The 16,428-nt window shown below is 44.4% G+C and overlaps 1 protein-coding gene across 5 annotated transcripts in view; it reads left to right on the top strand.

Moving 5' to 3' along the window:
• Positions 1-16,428, top strand: part of AMOT (angiomotin) — a 66,915-nt gene that overhangs the window by 14,590 nt on the left and 35,897 nt on the right. For 3 of the 5 annotated variants that reach the window (XM_040265111.1, XM_040265109.1, XM_040265110.1), the window contains exons 3-6: positions 1,008-1,156; positions 2,767-3,700; positions 10,237-10,735; positions 15,546-15,690. In XM_040265111.1, coding sequence (XP_040121045.1) covers positions 2,829-3,700; positions 10,237-10,735; positions 15,546-15,690 — 1,516 coding nt within the window. In that variant the 5' untranslated portion in view covers positions 1,008-1,156; positions 2,767-2,828. The remainder of the gene's footprint in view (positions 1-1,007; positions 1,157-2,766; positions 3,701-10,236; positions 10,736-15,545; positions 15,691-16,428) is intronic. The other 2 variants (XM_040265113.1, XM_040265112.1) reach the window with 1 other exon arrangement.

The raw sequence follows: 16,428 nt of genomic DNA, 5'->3' as shown, positions 1-16,428 counted from the left end.
GTCTAGTAGTTTCCTTGCGTGGAGACACTGGGGCAGTGGAAGCACTGAGAAAGCAAGTGGAGCCGTCTTCTCAGAGAAGAGTTGCTGCTGTGTGTGGAGCAGGGCCATCACTTTTGCTACTCTAGTAAGAATGGATGGACTGTTGATCAGATTGTAAGCTCTGTGAGGGCAGGAACTATATATTGTGTGTCATTTCTATCCCTCATTGTGTCTAGCGTGAGGCTGGCATATATCTGGAATAGCCAGGATGCAACAAATACTTAATGGCTTGGTTGACAAGAAGTTGGGATTTTCTTCTGGCCCTCTGAGCCTGTAGCTGTTAATCGGGAGCTTCACCAAGTGTTCTTTTTTTTACTAAAATCTACTTTCTGATGACTGCTTTCCCTTCTGGGATGTGGGCCAGTGAGCCCCACTTACCTCCCCTGCTATTGATAGCAGTTTAAAGGTCGCACTCTCAAGGTGATGGCAGTTACAGCTTTTGTCATCATCTACCATTCCAACTCCATGGTTGTTCAGCCGGTAAAGAATCTGCCTGCAATGCAGGAGACCTGGGTTCGATCCCTGGGTTGGGAAGATCCCCTGGAGAAGGAAATAGCAACCCACTCCAGTATTCTTGCCTGGAAAATCCTATGGACAGAGAAGCCTGTGGGCTACAGTCCATGGTGTCGGAAGAGTCAGACACGACTTAGTGCCTAAACTACCATTCCAACTCAGAATGGGAGCAATAACTCCTGAGGGCTGTGAGGCTATGATAGAGCCATCTTGCACATTTCTATCTCCAGGAGACTGGCTGGCCTCCTGAATACAGCCACCAGAGTGAGATTGCCTTTTGTCCTTGTGGAAATGGACTCTGCCACTCACATAAAAGGCAAAAAAATTAAAAAAAAAAAAAAAACGGGAGGAGAAGTCATCCCCTTGGAAGAACTGGTTTGGTTAACTGTTGGCCATTGGTGGCAAAATAGAAACGACATTTTTGTTTCTCCCCCTCCCCCTCCTGACCATTTCAGAGTGACCAGTGGTTGGACTCTTGGCGACGCTTACCCTGAACCTGAGTGTTAGGGCAGAGGGAATCTACTGTTGCGGTTTCTGGAGCTGCTCATAAGCAAGAATTCCCTATCCTGAGCAAGGCTTTAAGCCTAAAAGAAAGCAGAAATAGGTATGGACCATCAGTGTGCGTGGGTGCCGGTGTGTGTGTGTGAACCTGTGTGTGTATGGGGTGGGGTGGGTGTGGGGTGGGAGGGGGTGGTGTGCTCTCTAGAGTCTGGGGCAGCTCACTGTCTGGATCTCCCTGCCTTGCAGGAGGGGTTTTTGAGTGGTGTTGTTTTAACCATACACACTCCCATTTCTATTTTTCTTTTGACAGAGGAGAAGTAATTTGGTAATCATCTTTCCAGTTTAAGGCACCAAGAGAGATTTATGTTATACTTGTCAGCCTAATAGAAAATATTAGTCTGACAGTTGAAATACAGGAATCCCTGAGGGTCATTGGCAGGGAGGGAAAGGGGACTTAAGGGCAGGTTGCTCAGCCCCTTGGTATATGCTTCCCCTAAGAATCTGATGAATGAGATTTAACGGGGGCCTCTGGAAGGTTAACTGTGGAGTCAGACTGCTCAATAGAACAATTAGAAACCAGGTAGCAGTAATCAGAAAAGTTGAAAAGGAAAGGGGACGACCTTTCTCCAGCTACCACACACATCTTCTGGGTCAGTCCCTGTAAGATTGAAGGCAAAGGGGATCATGTTTCCAGAGCCACTGGAAACTATTTCATATCATAGAAATCAGGACCTGGAAGCCAGGAGTCCAAAGTTCTCCTCTAGGAACCTGAGGCTCAGGTTGACCTAACTGACTTGGCATGACATCATGTCCATTCTCTAACACTACTTAAGATCCTTGGGGTGAAAGTTTTCACCACTAAAGCTTAGTATCAAATTGCAGGACTTAACATGACAGACAGATTCTGTCCAAAGATTTAATGAGCTTCTAATGAATTTGTGGATACTATACTACTATCAGAGGCACACTTCAAATGAAAGAGGGCTTCCCCTTTAAACTCCTCGTACCCAACAACAACAACAAATGCTCAATGACTATTCCTGGATGGCTGACAGAGAAACTTTGTCAATAACAGTTATCCCAAGCTCTTCTCCTATTAAGCCAAGGAGCATCCAAAATGGACAATACAAAAAGGATTTAAAAAAAAATGTTTCAGGGTTTTATGAGATCAGAGAAAAAGATTTGCATCAAGCAGAGATCATTTCTATCTGGTACAAGCAAGCTCTCTCATCACTTTTTATTTATCTTAGTTATCATTTGACATTTTGTAGCTCCTTCCACATGCTGAACTGTTTTACAGATCCTGCCTATGGGGTAATTTCCTGCCCCTGCTGCCACAACCTTAAGAGTTGAATTTTTCATTTCAATAGACTACAGAGAGATGAACTTGATAAGGGCCTAGGAAAATTGCACTCTCTGACAACCTCACTTGACTGCTTCAGGTTTCCCCAGTCCTTTTAGGAGTGAAGAGTGAATACTTAACCCAGGCTAAAAGTAAAAGAGGAAACAGAGGGCTCGTATGCCTCCAAGTTCCTCCTCATGTTAATGCTAGAGCCAAAAGTGGTCAACAAATTAACTGATTAATTCTAGATTCAGTTCTCTACTTGATATCTGTAGAGAAATCCTCACCCCTCCAAATACTCATTTTCTCCCCCTTTAGAGGACTGATTTATCCATCAACTGGGTGTTAAGCTTCCTGTTTCCCCTTCCCAGGTCAAGGGCAGCCCAGGTGCCCAATTTCTCTCTCTCTTCACAAGGCACCACCAGCAATAGAGATGAGAAATTCTGATGAACAGCCAAGTGGAGGAACCACGGTGTTGCAGCGTCTGCTACAAGAGCAGCTTCGCTATGGCAATCCCAATGAGAATCGCAACCTGCTTGCCATACACCAGCAAGCCACAGGGAACGGCCCTCCTTTCCCCAGTGCCAGTGGGAACCCAGGCCCTCAGAATGATGTGCTGAGTCCCCAAGACCACCACCAACAGCTTGTGGCTCATGCTGCCCGACAGGAACCTCAGGGGCAGGAAATCCAGTCAGAAAACATCATCATGGAGAAACAGCTGTCTCCTCGGATGCAGAATAATGAAGAACTCCCGACCTATGAGGAAGCCAAGGTCCAGTCCCAGTATTTTCGGGGCCAACAGCATGCCAGTGTCGGAGCTGCCTTCTATGTCACTGGAGTGACCAACCAGAAGATGAGGACTGAGGGACGCCCATCAGTTCAGCGGCTCAATCCTGGAAAGATGCACCAGGATGAAGGACTCAGAGATCTTAAGCAAGGACACGTTCGCTCCCTGAGTGAACGACTCATGCAGATGTCACTGGCTACCAGTGGAGTTAAGGCCCATCCGCCTGTTACCAGCGCTCCCCTCTCCCCACCACAACCCAATGACCTGTACAAGAATCCCACAAGTTCCAGTGATTTCTACAAGGCCCAAGGGCCACCTCCCAGCCAGCATAGCCTGAAGGGCATGGAACATCGAGGCCCCCCACCAGAGTATCCCTTCAAGGGCATGCCACCCCAATCTGTAGTGTGCAAGCCCCAAGAGCCAGGGCACTACTATAGTGAGCATCGTCTGAACCAGCCAGGGAGAACAGAGGGGCAACTGATGAGGTATCAGCATCCCCCTGAGTATGGAGCAGCCAGGTAAGACAGTTCCCTTTCTGTCATTCCCTGACCTCATCCCCAACCAGCTTCTGCTGTGTGTCGAGAACCTTAAGGGAAGTAATGGGCAGGCATTTGGTGTAACAAACTCTGCAATGCATGGCTGACCCTCGGATTAGTAAATGTCCTGCCAACCTGAACGTGTACCCTTCTTCAGACACCATTAGTCCTGTAATTTACATACCCTTGACTTTATAGGTTGAGCATGGCCTCAACTGCCTAGTGACTGAACAGGAGCACAAGTCTTGATTTCAGTAGCATTTCACTGTCCAGTCTCCTGGGAGATTGAAGGAAGAGTCAGTGTTCCTCTTCTTGTGTGTTATTAAGCCCTCCTTTGAGGGCAAGTAAATTATCTTGCACTTGAGTCTGGAATATCCTTTCACTTTCATTTATTCTCTTCCACAAAATTATTTTCATTAATTTCTGCAAACAAATCTTTCTGCAGAATTACCATGATTCGCTCAGACACTAAACAAACATCTGGATATTATTGTTGGGAGAACTCTGTATGTGCAGGTTCAGCATGTGACTAGCCTGGTACTTCCTTGCAGTTCACGAAGTCTGGGCTGCTTAATCTTTCTTCTGTAGTGACTTTAGTAGTTGCTGGTGATGTTTTTAAACATCTAAGTTAAATTCACCTCATATTGTATAGAAGTTTTGGTCAAATGCTAAAATGCAGAAGAAAAAAAAATATTCCCATGGCTTCTGTACAACTTGCCATTAGTTCAGGAGGACTGTTCTGAATATTCATTAATCCCTAAATATAGTTCTCAATTATTCAGGGGCCTGTTGACTTACTGCTGTATCAACTAGACCTTATGATTCCTTGATTCTGTTCATTGTTCCTATTGGGGCCATGTCTCCAGTCAGGAGTATTTCAGCATAAGGGTTACAGAGGGAAGGTTTCAGGGTTGGACAAAAATGACAGTTATATGTGGTATTCCTGCCTGATTACCATGGGCAATTATGGGTGGCTTTTTTTCCATAGGCAGCCCCCAGACGAGGCCTGTGATCTCTTTGATGTCTAACTTTTTGTCTCCTGTCCCCTCTTACTCATTTGGGAAAGAGTCTCTTGGCTTGAAGTATAGTGGGTGACTCAGGAGAGAAAGAAGGCAGTCAAGGGGTGGAGTAGGGTGAAGGTAAGAGAATGCACCTGGCATTTCCTGGTATTTTACTTTTTTCACCTTCGGGTCCTGTTTTTTAGCCAGAGGCAATTCACTTTGGGCTCCACCCCTAACTTTGCTAGTTTAGGATTTTTTTTTTTTTCCTTAACTCAGGTTGATTTCCTAACCCTTTTCAACCTCTGCTGTGCAGTTTTCAAAGGGCAGGAGCCTAACTTCTGATAAGTGGCTTGGAACAGGAAATGGGGTAAGGGACAGGGCCCTTCCGGTTTAAATGAGCAAGAATCTGATTCCCATCTGCCCAGTGAAAGACCCGGGAAGGGGTTGGTCCATTGGACTGCTTAGCTTAGTGGAGACCCATGCAAGCCAGCAACATGTCAGTGAAGCTGGGGGGATTTTGTTTTTCTCTTCTCATCAGCATGGAAGAGTCTGGGGGGACTCCCTCCTGTATGTGGATGGGATGTGTGTGTATTGCCTTGTGGGAGGGGAACGTGTTGGCTGGGGTGTGGAGCAGAATCCAAGACCCGCTTAGCACATGGCCCGCCTTCCCAGGAAAGCTATTTTCAGAACTCATTCAGGAGTATTGTTTGCGATCTGAAATGACTCCTACAGTGTTTGAAGCTAGATGGAAAAGCCCTTTGATCTGCCTAAATAAATACTAAGGAGCCCAAAGAGTTTTTTTTTTTTCCCCATACTGATTAAACCGCCAGAGAAACTTAGTTGCATATATTTAACCGGAAGAGATTTGTATTTTCTCCTCCCTCCTATGTTATCTATGGATCTCTTGCTCTGCTCCCCAAAGCAGTAGAGCCCACGCTGATTATCTTCTCTTGAGCAGTATTTTAACACAGAGGTTTGAGGAAATAGTTTTGTGTTTTTTTTCTCTATGGGAGAGAAATGGTGTCCCCGCCCCCCCGCCCCCGTCCATGGAATTCTCCAGGCAAGAATACTGGGGGGTTGCCATTCCCTTCTCCAAAGGATCTCCCTTACCCAGGGATCAAACCTGCACCTCCTGAATTGCAGGCAGATTCCTTACCACTGAGTTACCTGGAAAGCCCATGCTCAATGAAAAGTCAAGCCTAAAACAGTCCTAATCAGAAGATGCTCTTTGTGAGTTTTGGGTCCACAGCAGACAAACTGGCAATAAAATTTTTGCAGAGCCTGAGGTGAGGGTGTGGCACATGTTGACAAATGCCTGCCAAGGGGAGGACCTTGAATGGCTTTCCATAAGTGTACCATTTTAGGTGGAGGCACGTTTTTCCTCTTTTATTTCCTTTAAACCAACTAGCTAGACAGTTTGTGAGTACCTTTCCAAGTAACTGCTGCTAGTACTAAACAATTAGAAGACAAAATACTTAGTTCTTAATCCACAAATTACAGATCAAGATTCAGAGCAAGCTCTTTGAGCAAATTGTTGTCCAAAAAATCCTTTGTTGACCTTCAGAAGTGAAGTGAAGATGCTCAGTTGTGTCCGACTCTTTGCGACCCCATGGACTGTAGCCCACCAGGCTCCTCCATCCATGGGATTTTCCAGCAAGAGTATTGGAGTGGGTTGCCATTTTCTTTTTCAGAGGTTCTGTGAAATGCTAGAGATTTGCTGTTAAGATGAACACAATGTTATAAACAGTCTTTTTTATTACTTCATTTTCCCTATGCCCTCCTCCCCACTTAAAAAATAAATATCCTGAATGCCCTGAACTCCAGATGGGAAACAAGGCCAGGCCATCTGAAGAATTAAAAGTTTGTTGAATCTTTGTCTAAGTGCTGAGCCTTTTCTGCAGCCGGGGTTTATGCATTTATCAACTGCTTTTAAAAATCAAATCCTTTCTGTTTGTAAAGCAGCCACCTCCTTTCAGTTGTTGACATCGTGCCCAGATCTGAGGTTTCTTGAAATCCTTGTTTAGTGGAATCTAAGGGTGACCTAACTCTGTAGCTTAGAGCAGAGTTGGTTGTGCAAGAGAAACAATCAGGAATTTGCAGCTCTCTCCAGGCTTCAGAGAGTGACCATCACAGAGCCTGGGAAAGGCAGTTTCTGTGGGGAGAATAAATTGGGTTCCAGGCTGTTGGCACCTGATCTGGTGAGAGGGTGTATGGGGGAGCATGCATACGTGTAGGCTAGGACTGTCTTGCGTGCACTGGGGGCTGGGGTGGGGGGTTGGGGTGACATGTGTCTGGGAAGAGTAGGGGCTCCAGTCAGTGAGTGGGCAGGGTATAAGTTTCAGTGTCAGCTTGATTGCTTTCCGTTTGTGATCTCACAAGCTGTCTCTGGGTGGGGATCTTCCCTGGCTTCGGGGAGATGCTGATTTTGGTCCCTGGCCTCTGTCCCGCATGTCTGTCAGGTTTCCTTTTCCACAGAGAACCGGAGGCCCAGGTTGTCTTAGGAAGGAGAAGGACAAAGGGAGGGAAGGGGCAGGGAGGCAGGTCAGGGCTTCCATGGGATCATGTGATTCTGTTGTCTGCACGTGTCTTGTCGTTCCTGGTTAATATGTCAGTGGAAGGAGCTGGGGAGAGTGTCGCTCACCCAGCTGACACCCTTATTACCATTATTACAATTACTCTATCCTGAGTGTAGGTTTGCTTCCTCTGACATTTCCCCCAGCTCTCTCCCACACCCGTCGTTCCTCAGTCCCCTTCTCTCAGGGGGGAATTCACACAAGCATTAATACGGTCCTGCTTTTTCATGGTGGGCGGATGCTGAGATCCAGATGGAGTTCGTTGGCTGGAGGGCTTTCTCTTCTTTTACGACTGCCCAAGCCTTGCTTCGTGTTTGCAAACCTGCCAGGGTTGGACTGCCTCAGTTTTCCCAACATCACGGTGCACGGAAATCTGCTTCCTTTTCCAGCCTGGGAAATGTGAAAGGCAGCTGCCTCTTCTCCATTTATCTCTAGGCACAGCCCACAGTCGTGGCCATGGCCACTGCCATCCTGGGCTTATCCAACTCTGGAGCCTCCTTCCAGGCACCTGTGGTCACCCCTTCCACAAGGCCCCTGCGAGGCCATGTTCTGTCCAGGGCATGGGAAGGCCTTTCGGTCTACAGGTGGGAGAGAGGTCAGTGGCTGGTCTGTTTGAGAGAGAGGTCTAGGTGGCTGGTAGGACCCAGGGGAGCTGAGGGGAGGAAGCACAGTTCACAGCTGGGCATTCAGTCTTTAAAAGAGAACACCTCCCAGGCCTTGGGTTTATACATCCTGGCAATGAGGATGAACGTTAATATTGTCATTTTCCCCTTAAAATTTGAGGACTGGATTAGAGAACATGAAATTTCAGCCCCTCTTTTCTGCCTGAGACATAAGCCCTAACAGATCCCAGGATGCCATAGTTTAACTTGGGTTGGCCAAAAAGTTCATTCAGGCTTTTCTATAAGATGTTTTGAAAAACTCAAATTAACTTTTCGGCCAACCCAATTTATAATAGCTCTTACTCAAAGTGGAAGGAGAGTACATAGTCCATTTAACCTCTGAGGAAACTAAAGATCCACAGTATGAAAAATGGAGACAGACTCCCCCCACATAAGTTTATAAACAGCTCCCATGCTTCTGATTGCATAAGTGCTTTGAACTCTCAGACATAAGGGTTATGTAGGGTAGCAACTTTCCAGTTGTCATCATGAAAACCATGTAAATTCTTCTGTCCACAAGTAGTTTGCCCACTTCAGTATTCAGCAATTATTTATAGTGACAGATATGTGAAATTGGAAGAATGTGGGTACACCAGAGGCACTGATGGGGCTGAGCAACAACCTTCAATGTGAATAGGTTTGAGGGCTCTGGTGAACATCTGGGTTATTGGGTATGTGAGAGCAAGTGTTTGGAATGGTTTTGTAGTGGTAAAAATCCATCATAGTGAGGATCTCTTGTAGTGATAGATAAATAAACAGTAATGATAACTGGAGTTATGTGTGGGAGGGAGTGTGCTTTAGCATCAGGAATGCCAAGTAAAAGTTAATTGCTCCTGGTGATTTGTCCCAGTTTCACCACAAATTTTATGCAATTTAGTGCAAAGATTAAGTGGATATCCCATAAGTAAAATCGCTAACAGGGTCAACCATTCTCATTGGGAGGTAGATATGAGACTGTTTGTAATTCAACACTGAGAAGAGCCCAGTATTTTAGTAATTCTTTTGTGACCTCGGGAACAAAATAGGCTCATGCAGATGAAGTAACTTGAGCAAGGTTACACAGCTAGTAAGCAGTAGGAAAGGTCTCCAAACTCTGTTGGGATCCAAATCCTGTGCTCTTAGCCATCTGTCTTCCCTGGATTGAGAAATAACAACTGTAGGACAGGCATCCACTGGATGTGGGAGTATATTAGGTTAACTGGGCAGGGGCAGGGAAGTGAACATTTTGTGTGTGTGTTTGGTGTATACTGACAGATATTCTTCCTGGTTGTGGCAATGGTGGAAATGATCAATTTGCATACACTGTTTCCATTAATGGTTCATAGTCCAGTATTAGGTACCAAAATGGAAAAGTCACATTAAACCATGTGCCAAAGTTCTCTTTCTGGAACTTTCTATAACTAATAGATTGGGAATCTGAACATCACTACAAATTAGTGCATTTTATTTAACAGTAGTGGAAAGAACCTGAAAATGGCACTCAGTTTCTTCTACCCTGGCACTGCTTCTAACTCAATCTATAATATTTGGCAGAATACTTCTCCTCTCTCGACCTCAGTTTCCCCCTCCGTCCACTGACAGAGTTGGACTACATAATTTATTTAAGGCCTTTCCAGTCCTTACATTTTGTGATTCAGTACATGAAAATTGTATGATAGTGTTACTTATAAACCCTTCCAACTCTTGGAATTATTGCTGCTAAAAAGCATCATTCAGTTATTAACGACTGTCATCAACAATAATTATTTGGTGTCTCTAATATAGTAAGTACCTGTATATCCTCAGGTAGTTTTTTCTGACTATATGAATTATCCAAGATAGTTGCAGATAACAAGATGAGGGGTAGATTTGATGACGGTTTCCTCTTTCCTTCTGGGCAAGTGGAACGAACTTTCTGTGACTCTTTCTGTGTGCAGGGCCATATACAGTATGCCAGAAAAAGCTTAGTTTAAAATCATGAGGTGACAATTACATTGTCAAAGACACATTTGAAATGCTTAGACTTGAGAAACAAGTGTATAAGGATGCATTACTTTGATTTTCACAAAGCAACCTTTGAGATCATTTGATCTGTCCTCCATAGGATCACACCTCTGTGGGTCAGGTATTGGGAGGAGGCCAGGTGTGGAAGGGACTGGAGAGGTCTTGGCAGAGACCTTGTAGTCCAACCCTGCCTGCTCGTCATTTTGCATCTGTTCTGGGGAGCCCGGGAGCCTCCACATCTCCCTTTCTTGTGCCTTCAAGTGGGAGCTTAACCTGAGTACACCCTCCATGTTTTCCAGGCCAACACAGGACATCTCATTGCCTTTGTCAGCCCGGAACGCTCAGCCTCACAGCCCTACTTCTTCCCTCACATCTGGGGGTTCCTTGCCCTTGCTGCAGTCTCCACCATCTACTAGATTGTCTCCTGCCCAACACCCCTTGGTCCCCAACCAAGGAGACCACTCGGCTCACCTGCCTAGGCCACAGCAGCATTTCCTTCCTAACCAGGCTCACCAGGGGGATCATTACCGTCTCCCCCAGCCTGGCCTGAGTCAACAGCAGCCACAGCAGCCACAGTCACACCATCACCACCATCACCAGCAGCAGCAGCAGCCAGGAGAAGGCTATTCCGCTATGCCACGAGCTCAGCAGTCGTCTGCTTCATATCAGCCAATGCCAGCCGACCCTTTTGCCATTGTTTCCAGAGCCCAGCAGATGGTTGAGATTCTCTCAGATGAGAACCGGAACTTGCGGCAGGAGTTGGAAGGATGCTATGAGAAGGTGGCGAGACTGCAGAAGGTGAGACCTCCGTATGGGGCTATTTGAGTCTTTTTGAAATCTTATTTAATATTGATATGAAAGTTCCACTTGTGGGCCCCTGTATGACATATGGGCAGGTCTTCAGGATTCTTATATCTGAAAGTTAGATGGAGCAAACTTTAGAAAAACCTGCCTTTCTTTCTAGAAGTAACATTTCACAGAAACCATAGCCCCCAAGAAAGCTTAACTGAGTGTTTGAGAATTACAAAAGGCAGGGAAACTGCTTCAGAAGGTCAAGAACGCTGGAGAGGGCTCTTTTGGAGAAGTACCTGCCAGCATAAAGACTTTTCCTTTTTTTTTTTTTTTTAAGACTTTTCCTTTTGATTACATTTTCCCAAATACAAAATACTGAATTTGAATATTAACTATAAATCCATAGTTCCCAGAAAAATCTCATCATTGAAGTTAGATCCTGACCTGCCTTGTTCTGGAAAGGGCCTAGAGTACTTTTCCAAGTGGTAGTTTTCATTGTAACTTTTTCAGTGCCCTTTACTTTCCCCCCTTCTTGTGTTGGTCCTTCCCTCAGCTCAAATGAAACATCTGCTCTCCTCTGGGGTGTGTGGGGGGCAGGAGGAGTTTAGCACACCACAGATGGGTGACATGTGACAGCCCGAGGCTAAGGAAGTAGCAAAAGGAGTGTATGTCCCAAGTTCACATTCTTCCCTGGGCCCCTCCTGAGTCTTTTGCAGCTGGGACTTTAGGTCTTGAGTGCCCTAAGCTAGGAACCTTAGCTCTTGGCTTCCTGTGGCTGGTGGTGAATAGAGTTCTGTCTTTGGCAGCCTCTTTGCAACTTTTGTCATTGTGGAGCTCCTTTGGTTTGATCTCCCAGACAATGCAGACTGCTCAGGGATGTGAGGATGAAGGTGGAGGAGGGAAGGGAGGTTGCCTGGTATTGTTTAGTAACTCTGTCCTCAGGAGACACCCAACAGTGGAAATTTCAGGGGCCTGAATGAAGCTAACACTATGTAAACACCAGATCTGAGTCCTAAAGGAGAGGAGGGCTTATTATCAGCTAAGTATTTTTACGGAACAAAAAAATGCCTTTACTGCACCTAATGTTCCCAAGTCTGGATGGATGGGGGTTGTTGAGCGAGAAATGTTTCTTACTGGCTTTGCTCCCAATTTAAAATTTTCCCTCTTCTCTCATACCTGCCCCTGTCCCATCACATTGGTACTCACACACTATAAGCAGACTGGTCCAGTTTGGCTGATTAGGTTTAACAGTTGACAGTGCTCCCTAAACTCTTATTTGTGGTGGCCCTGGCCCCATCTTTGATGTAGTAAATGAAGGGTGAACCCAGATCTTCTACAGACTCTCTTTTCTAGAGGATAGTGAATTTTTTTTTTTTTTTATGAGGGGGAAGATGGGTGGCAGGGAAGTGGAGCAGAACAGAGTCTGGGTTGTTGTTTTGTTCTCCAATATGGGGAAAGATGCCTCTACCAAGTGCAATTGGGACAGCTTGAGTGCTGGGAGAAGTGAAAGCTGACCCAACGCTGTAGTGGGTTAGAGGCACAGGTGGGTTAGAAGAGGACAAATGAGGGGAATAAGGTAGATGTCAGCTGGTCCTGGGAAAAATAAGAAGGCCTGAGGCTCATGAGGGGAATAAGTAGATAGAATCAACCTGGAAACCCACCACCATCCTCTCTCTCCCCTCACCTCCCACCACAGACCAAACCGATGGATATGCCTTTCTGTGTCTCCTTTTCCTATTGACAGATGTACAACTTGCCCTTTTAGTGGGGGCAGTATCTACAAATGATATTGGGAAAGGATTGGTACAATGTCATGGAATAGTACTCTGAACAACTTGAGTAAAGGGGCTGCCTTCCATGAGGATGCGGAATAAAAGGAACTGTTATACACTGCCAGTAGGAAGGGAAGGTAAATTGATGTAGCCACTGTGGAAAACAGTATGGAGGTTTCCCAAAAAACTAAAAATAGAACTATCATATGACTCAGCAGTTCCATTCCTGGATGTGTATCTGAAAAAAAACAAAACACTAATTCAAGAAGATGCATGCACCCCAGTGTTCATAGCAGCATTGTGTATGATAGCCAAGATATGGAAGCAACCTAAGTGTCCATCAACAGATGAATGAAGAAAGAAGATGGAATACTGCTCAGGCATAAAGAGAATGAAACTCTGCCATTTGCAACAACATGGATGGACCTGGAGGGTATTATGATAAGTGAAATAAGTCAGAAAAAAAAAACACTGAATGATATCACTTATATGAGGAATCGAAAAAATACATCAAACTAGTGAATATAACAAAAAAACACTGAATGATATCACTTATATGAGGAATTGAAAAAATACATCAAACTAGTGAATATAACAAAAAAACACTGAATGATATCACTTATATGAGGAATTGAAAAAATACATCAAACTAGTGAATATAACAAAAAAGAAGACTCAGAGATACAGAGAACAAACTAGTGATAACCAGTGGGGAGAGGGAAAGAGGGAGGAGCAACATAGGGGGAGGGGAGTAAGAGGCACAAACTATTAGGTATAAAATAAGCTATAAGGATAGATTACACAACGCCAGCTTCCCTGGTAGCTCAGCTTGTAAATAATCCACCTGCAATGCAGGAGACCCCGTTCGATTCCTGGGTTGGGAAGATCACTGGAGAAGGGTTAGGCTACCCACTCTAGTATTCTTGGGCTTCCCTGATGGCTCATATGGTTAATAATCCACCTGCAGTATGGGAGATCTGGGTTCGATCCCTGGGTTGGGTAGATTCCCTGGAGGAGGGAACGGCTACCCACTCCAGCATTCTGGCCTGGAGAATTCCATGGACTGTATAGTCCAGGGGGTCACAAAGAATCAGACTGGACTGAGCAACTTTCACTTCATGAGGAATATAGCCCGTATTTTATATAAGTGGAGTATAACCTTTAAAAATAGGGAATCACTATATTGTACACCTATAACTTCTACAGTATTGTACATCAAATATACTTCCATAAAAACATAAACAAAGGGGACTGCCTTCCAGGTGTGGCATTCCGTGGGGCACTAGAAAACCTTGTACTCTAAAGACAGCCCAGAGCGGACCAGCACCAAGCCTGCTCTTTCAAATAGAAATGTTTATTTTCTCTACCAAGCACTTGAATTTCATGCAAAAGCTTTATTGGGCTCAGGCCTTGCAGATCTTGTCTCTAAATGCCATTCACCAGTTTTCACCTTCTGTGCTGCTATCTTGGTACCATCTGCAAGGAAAAAAACACTCTCAAGTCTGCTCTTTTCTGTGATGTAAGCTTCATTTGTTTGCAGGCAGTCCCGCCTCAGGCATCATGCTGGAGCTGGGGCAGGTGCAATCAGAGTGGTCTGGTAACCCCACCTTTCCCTGAGTCTCCCACTGGGCGGGGGGAGGGGTGCTAATATTTCTCCCCCTAAAGTAGCCTGAGCTTTGTTAAGGAGGATAGTGAAAAGCTGAGAAGGAATGCAGAATGGTTGCAGGAGTCAGATTTAACTTGAAAATTAATAATAGGCAATGGGATTTACTTGTCTTATACAAATCATATGCAAATATCTCTGTGGTTGTGACATGTACAGTGAAGCTCTACTGGTTCCAGAGAGGCTCTAGAGCCAGATTTCTTATTTTCTTCCCAATTCAGGCTGATTCAGGGTGCGATCCTTTCTCTTTGAGGTTGTGTGTGTATGTATACATTGTGTGTGTATGTGTGTGTTTACCTTTTACAAGATTTGCTGGAGTGTCATAAAACACAACTCTAATCATGAATTTCTGTTAAAAAATCTATTATGGTGTCCCATTGACTATGGGATAAAGTCCAAATGCCTGGCATTAAAGCCCTTTTATGATCTGACTCCAGTCTATCTTTGCAGCCAGATCTTACCAGCTTCTCCCTGTGTACCCCACAGTTTCCAGCCAAATTAGACTACTGGTCATTCTGGGAATGCATTCACTCACTTAGAATAGAATACCCTTCCCCTCACCTCTGCTCATTGAAATTTAACCCAGCTTTCAGGATCTGACTGTAAATACCACGTCCTCCCTGAAATTCTCCTCTCCCTTCACCCCCCAACAGGAACAACCTCTTTCTCCCCTACAATTTATAACACTACTCCAACTTTTGTTAATAACATATCTCTCCTGGTATTCTTTTACTTGATTAGACTGAAAGCTTCTTGAGGGCAGTTGTAATGTCCTTATTCATATTTACACACCCCACAGTGCTTTAAAGAGTTCCAGTAATATTTGGCCCCTGGTAAATGTTTGTTAAATTGAACTGAACTAACTAATGAGGCTAAGTCTTAGGGTTTTTAGTTTTCATCTCTGCCTCTGCCTTCTAGTAAAAGGCCATCTCAGTCTTCTCTTTCCTAAAATGGGGGAGAGGTATCTTGTGTAGGCCAATATCAGCCCGGATCGAAATAAACATATAAAACCCCTTTGAATGCTTTGCAGTAACTATATACATTATTGTTATTTTCTAAATTAAGAAAGGAAAGGAAAATCATTTGTAACTATACTTATGAAATTTATCCTCTCCTACAACCTTCTCTGAAGACAGATAAACATATTTGTTTTTAACCTAAGGAAATCTTGGGGACTGGTGAGTTAATTACTGAGCTTGAGGTTGAACTTAGAAATTTTTTCAGGAAACTTTTCTTATCTGACTGTGTTATGATTGCCTCCTGGCCATCCATAAATCCCTGGGAGAAGTTGTCATTAAGGATTTGCATATATGTTTTCAGATCTTCTTCCCCCATCCACTTCCTACCATCATCACTGTCTTTCATTTTTGTTGTTGTTCAGGTGGAGACAGAAATCCAGCGAGTCTCAGAGGCATATGAGAACCTTGTCAAGTCATCCTCCAAAAGAGAGGCCCTGGAGAAAGCTATGAGAAACAAGCTTGAGGGCGAGATTCGGAGAATGCATGACTTCAACAGGGATCTGAGAGGTGAGAGAATCACTGAAAGGCATCAGTCAAGAGGTTGAAGGGAACAACAAGGTCCTACTGCAAACAACAAGGTCCTACTGTATAGCACAGAGAATTATATTCAATATCCTATGATAGAAAGGGATGTCAGAGCCTACCAGTACCTCTAGCAGTCAACAACAACAAAAAAAATCCCTTTGATAAACTTCAGTGAAAAGAATATAAAAAAGAATGTGGATATAGATATAGATATATCTCAGAATCACTTTGCTGTATAGCAGAAATTAACACAACATTGTAAATCAACTATACTTCAATTTTAAAAAAGGATGGTGAAGGGAAGGGCTAAGCTAAGGAACACATGGTGAGGCTTCTAGGTCTTGTCCAGCCCACTGGGATGGTCAGCAAGTTGCAGAGCATAGACAGGCTAGGTTTTCGTGACTACAGTCATGTCTGGTCCTAAGCTTTCTTAATTAAAGGGGGATGAACTGATGTGCAAATCAGACGGTATTCCTCTCAGGTCTCCTGGACCCAGTTGGTCTGCCCCCATAGTCTATGCTACTTGTCTTCCTTTCTGGCTGTAAAGATTTTATAAAGATTTAAATTTAAACATTTAATAATAACTCTGGTGCTCTTTTTTCCCAATGAATGAAAAATATCATATATTCAGGGACAGATTTCTTGGATAGAATCTAGAAATTTGGACTGAGGTTTTGTCAGTGAGGAGTGAAAGTGTTAAAGTACTTGCCTCCTACTTTC

The sequence above is a fragment of the Oryx dammah genome, unplaced genomic scaffold (assembly GCF_014754425.2).
Source record: "Oryx dammah isolate SB20612 unplaced genomic scaffold, SCBI_Odam_1.1 HiC_scaffold_23, whole genome shotgun sequence".
Taxonomy (NCBI): Eukaryota; Metazoa; Chordata; class Mammalia; order Artiodactyla; family Bovidae; genus Oryx; species Oryx dammah.
This window is presented reverse-complemented; position numbering and strand designations above follow the sequence as displayed.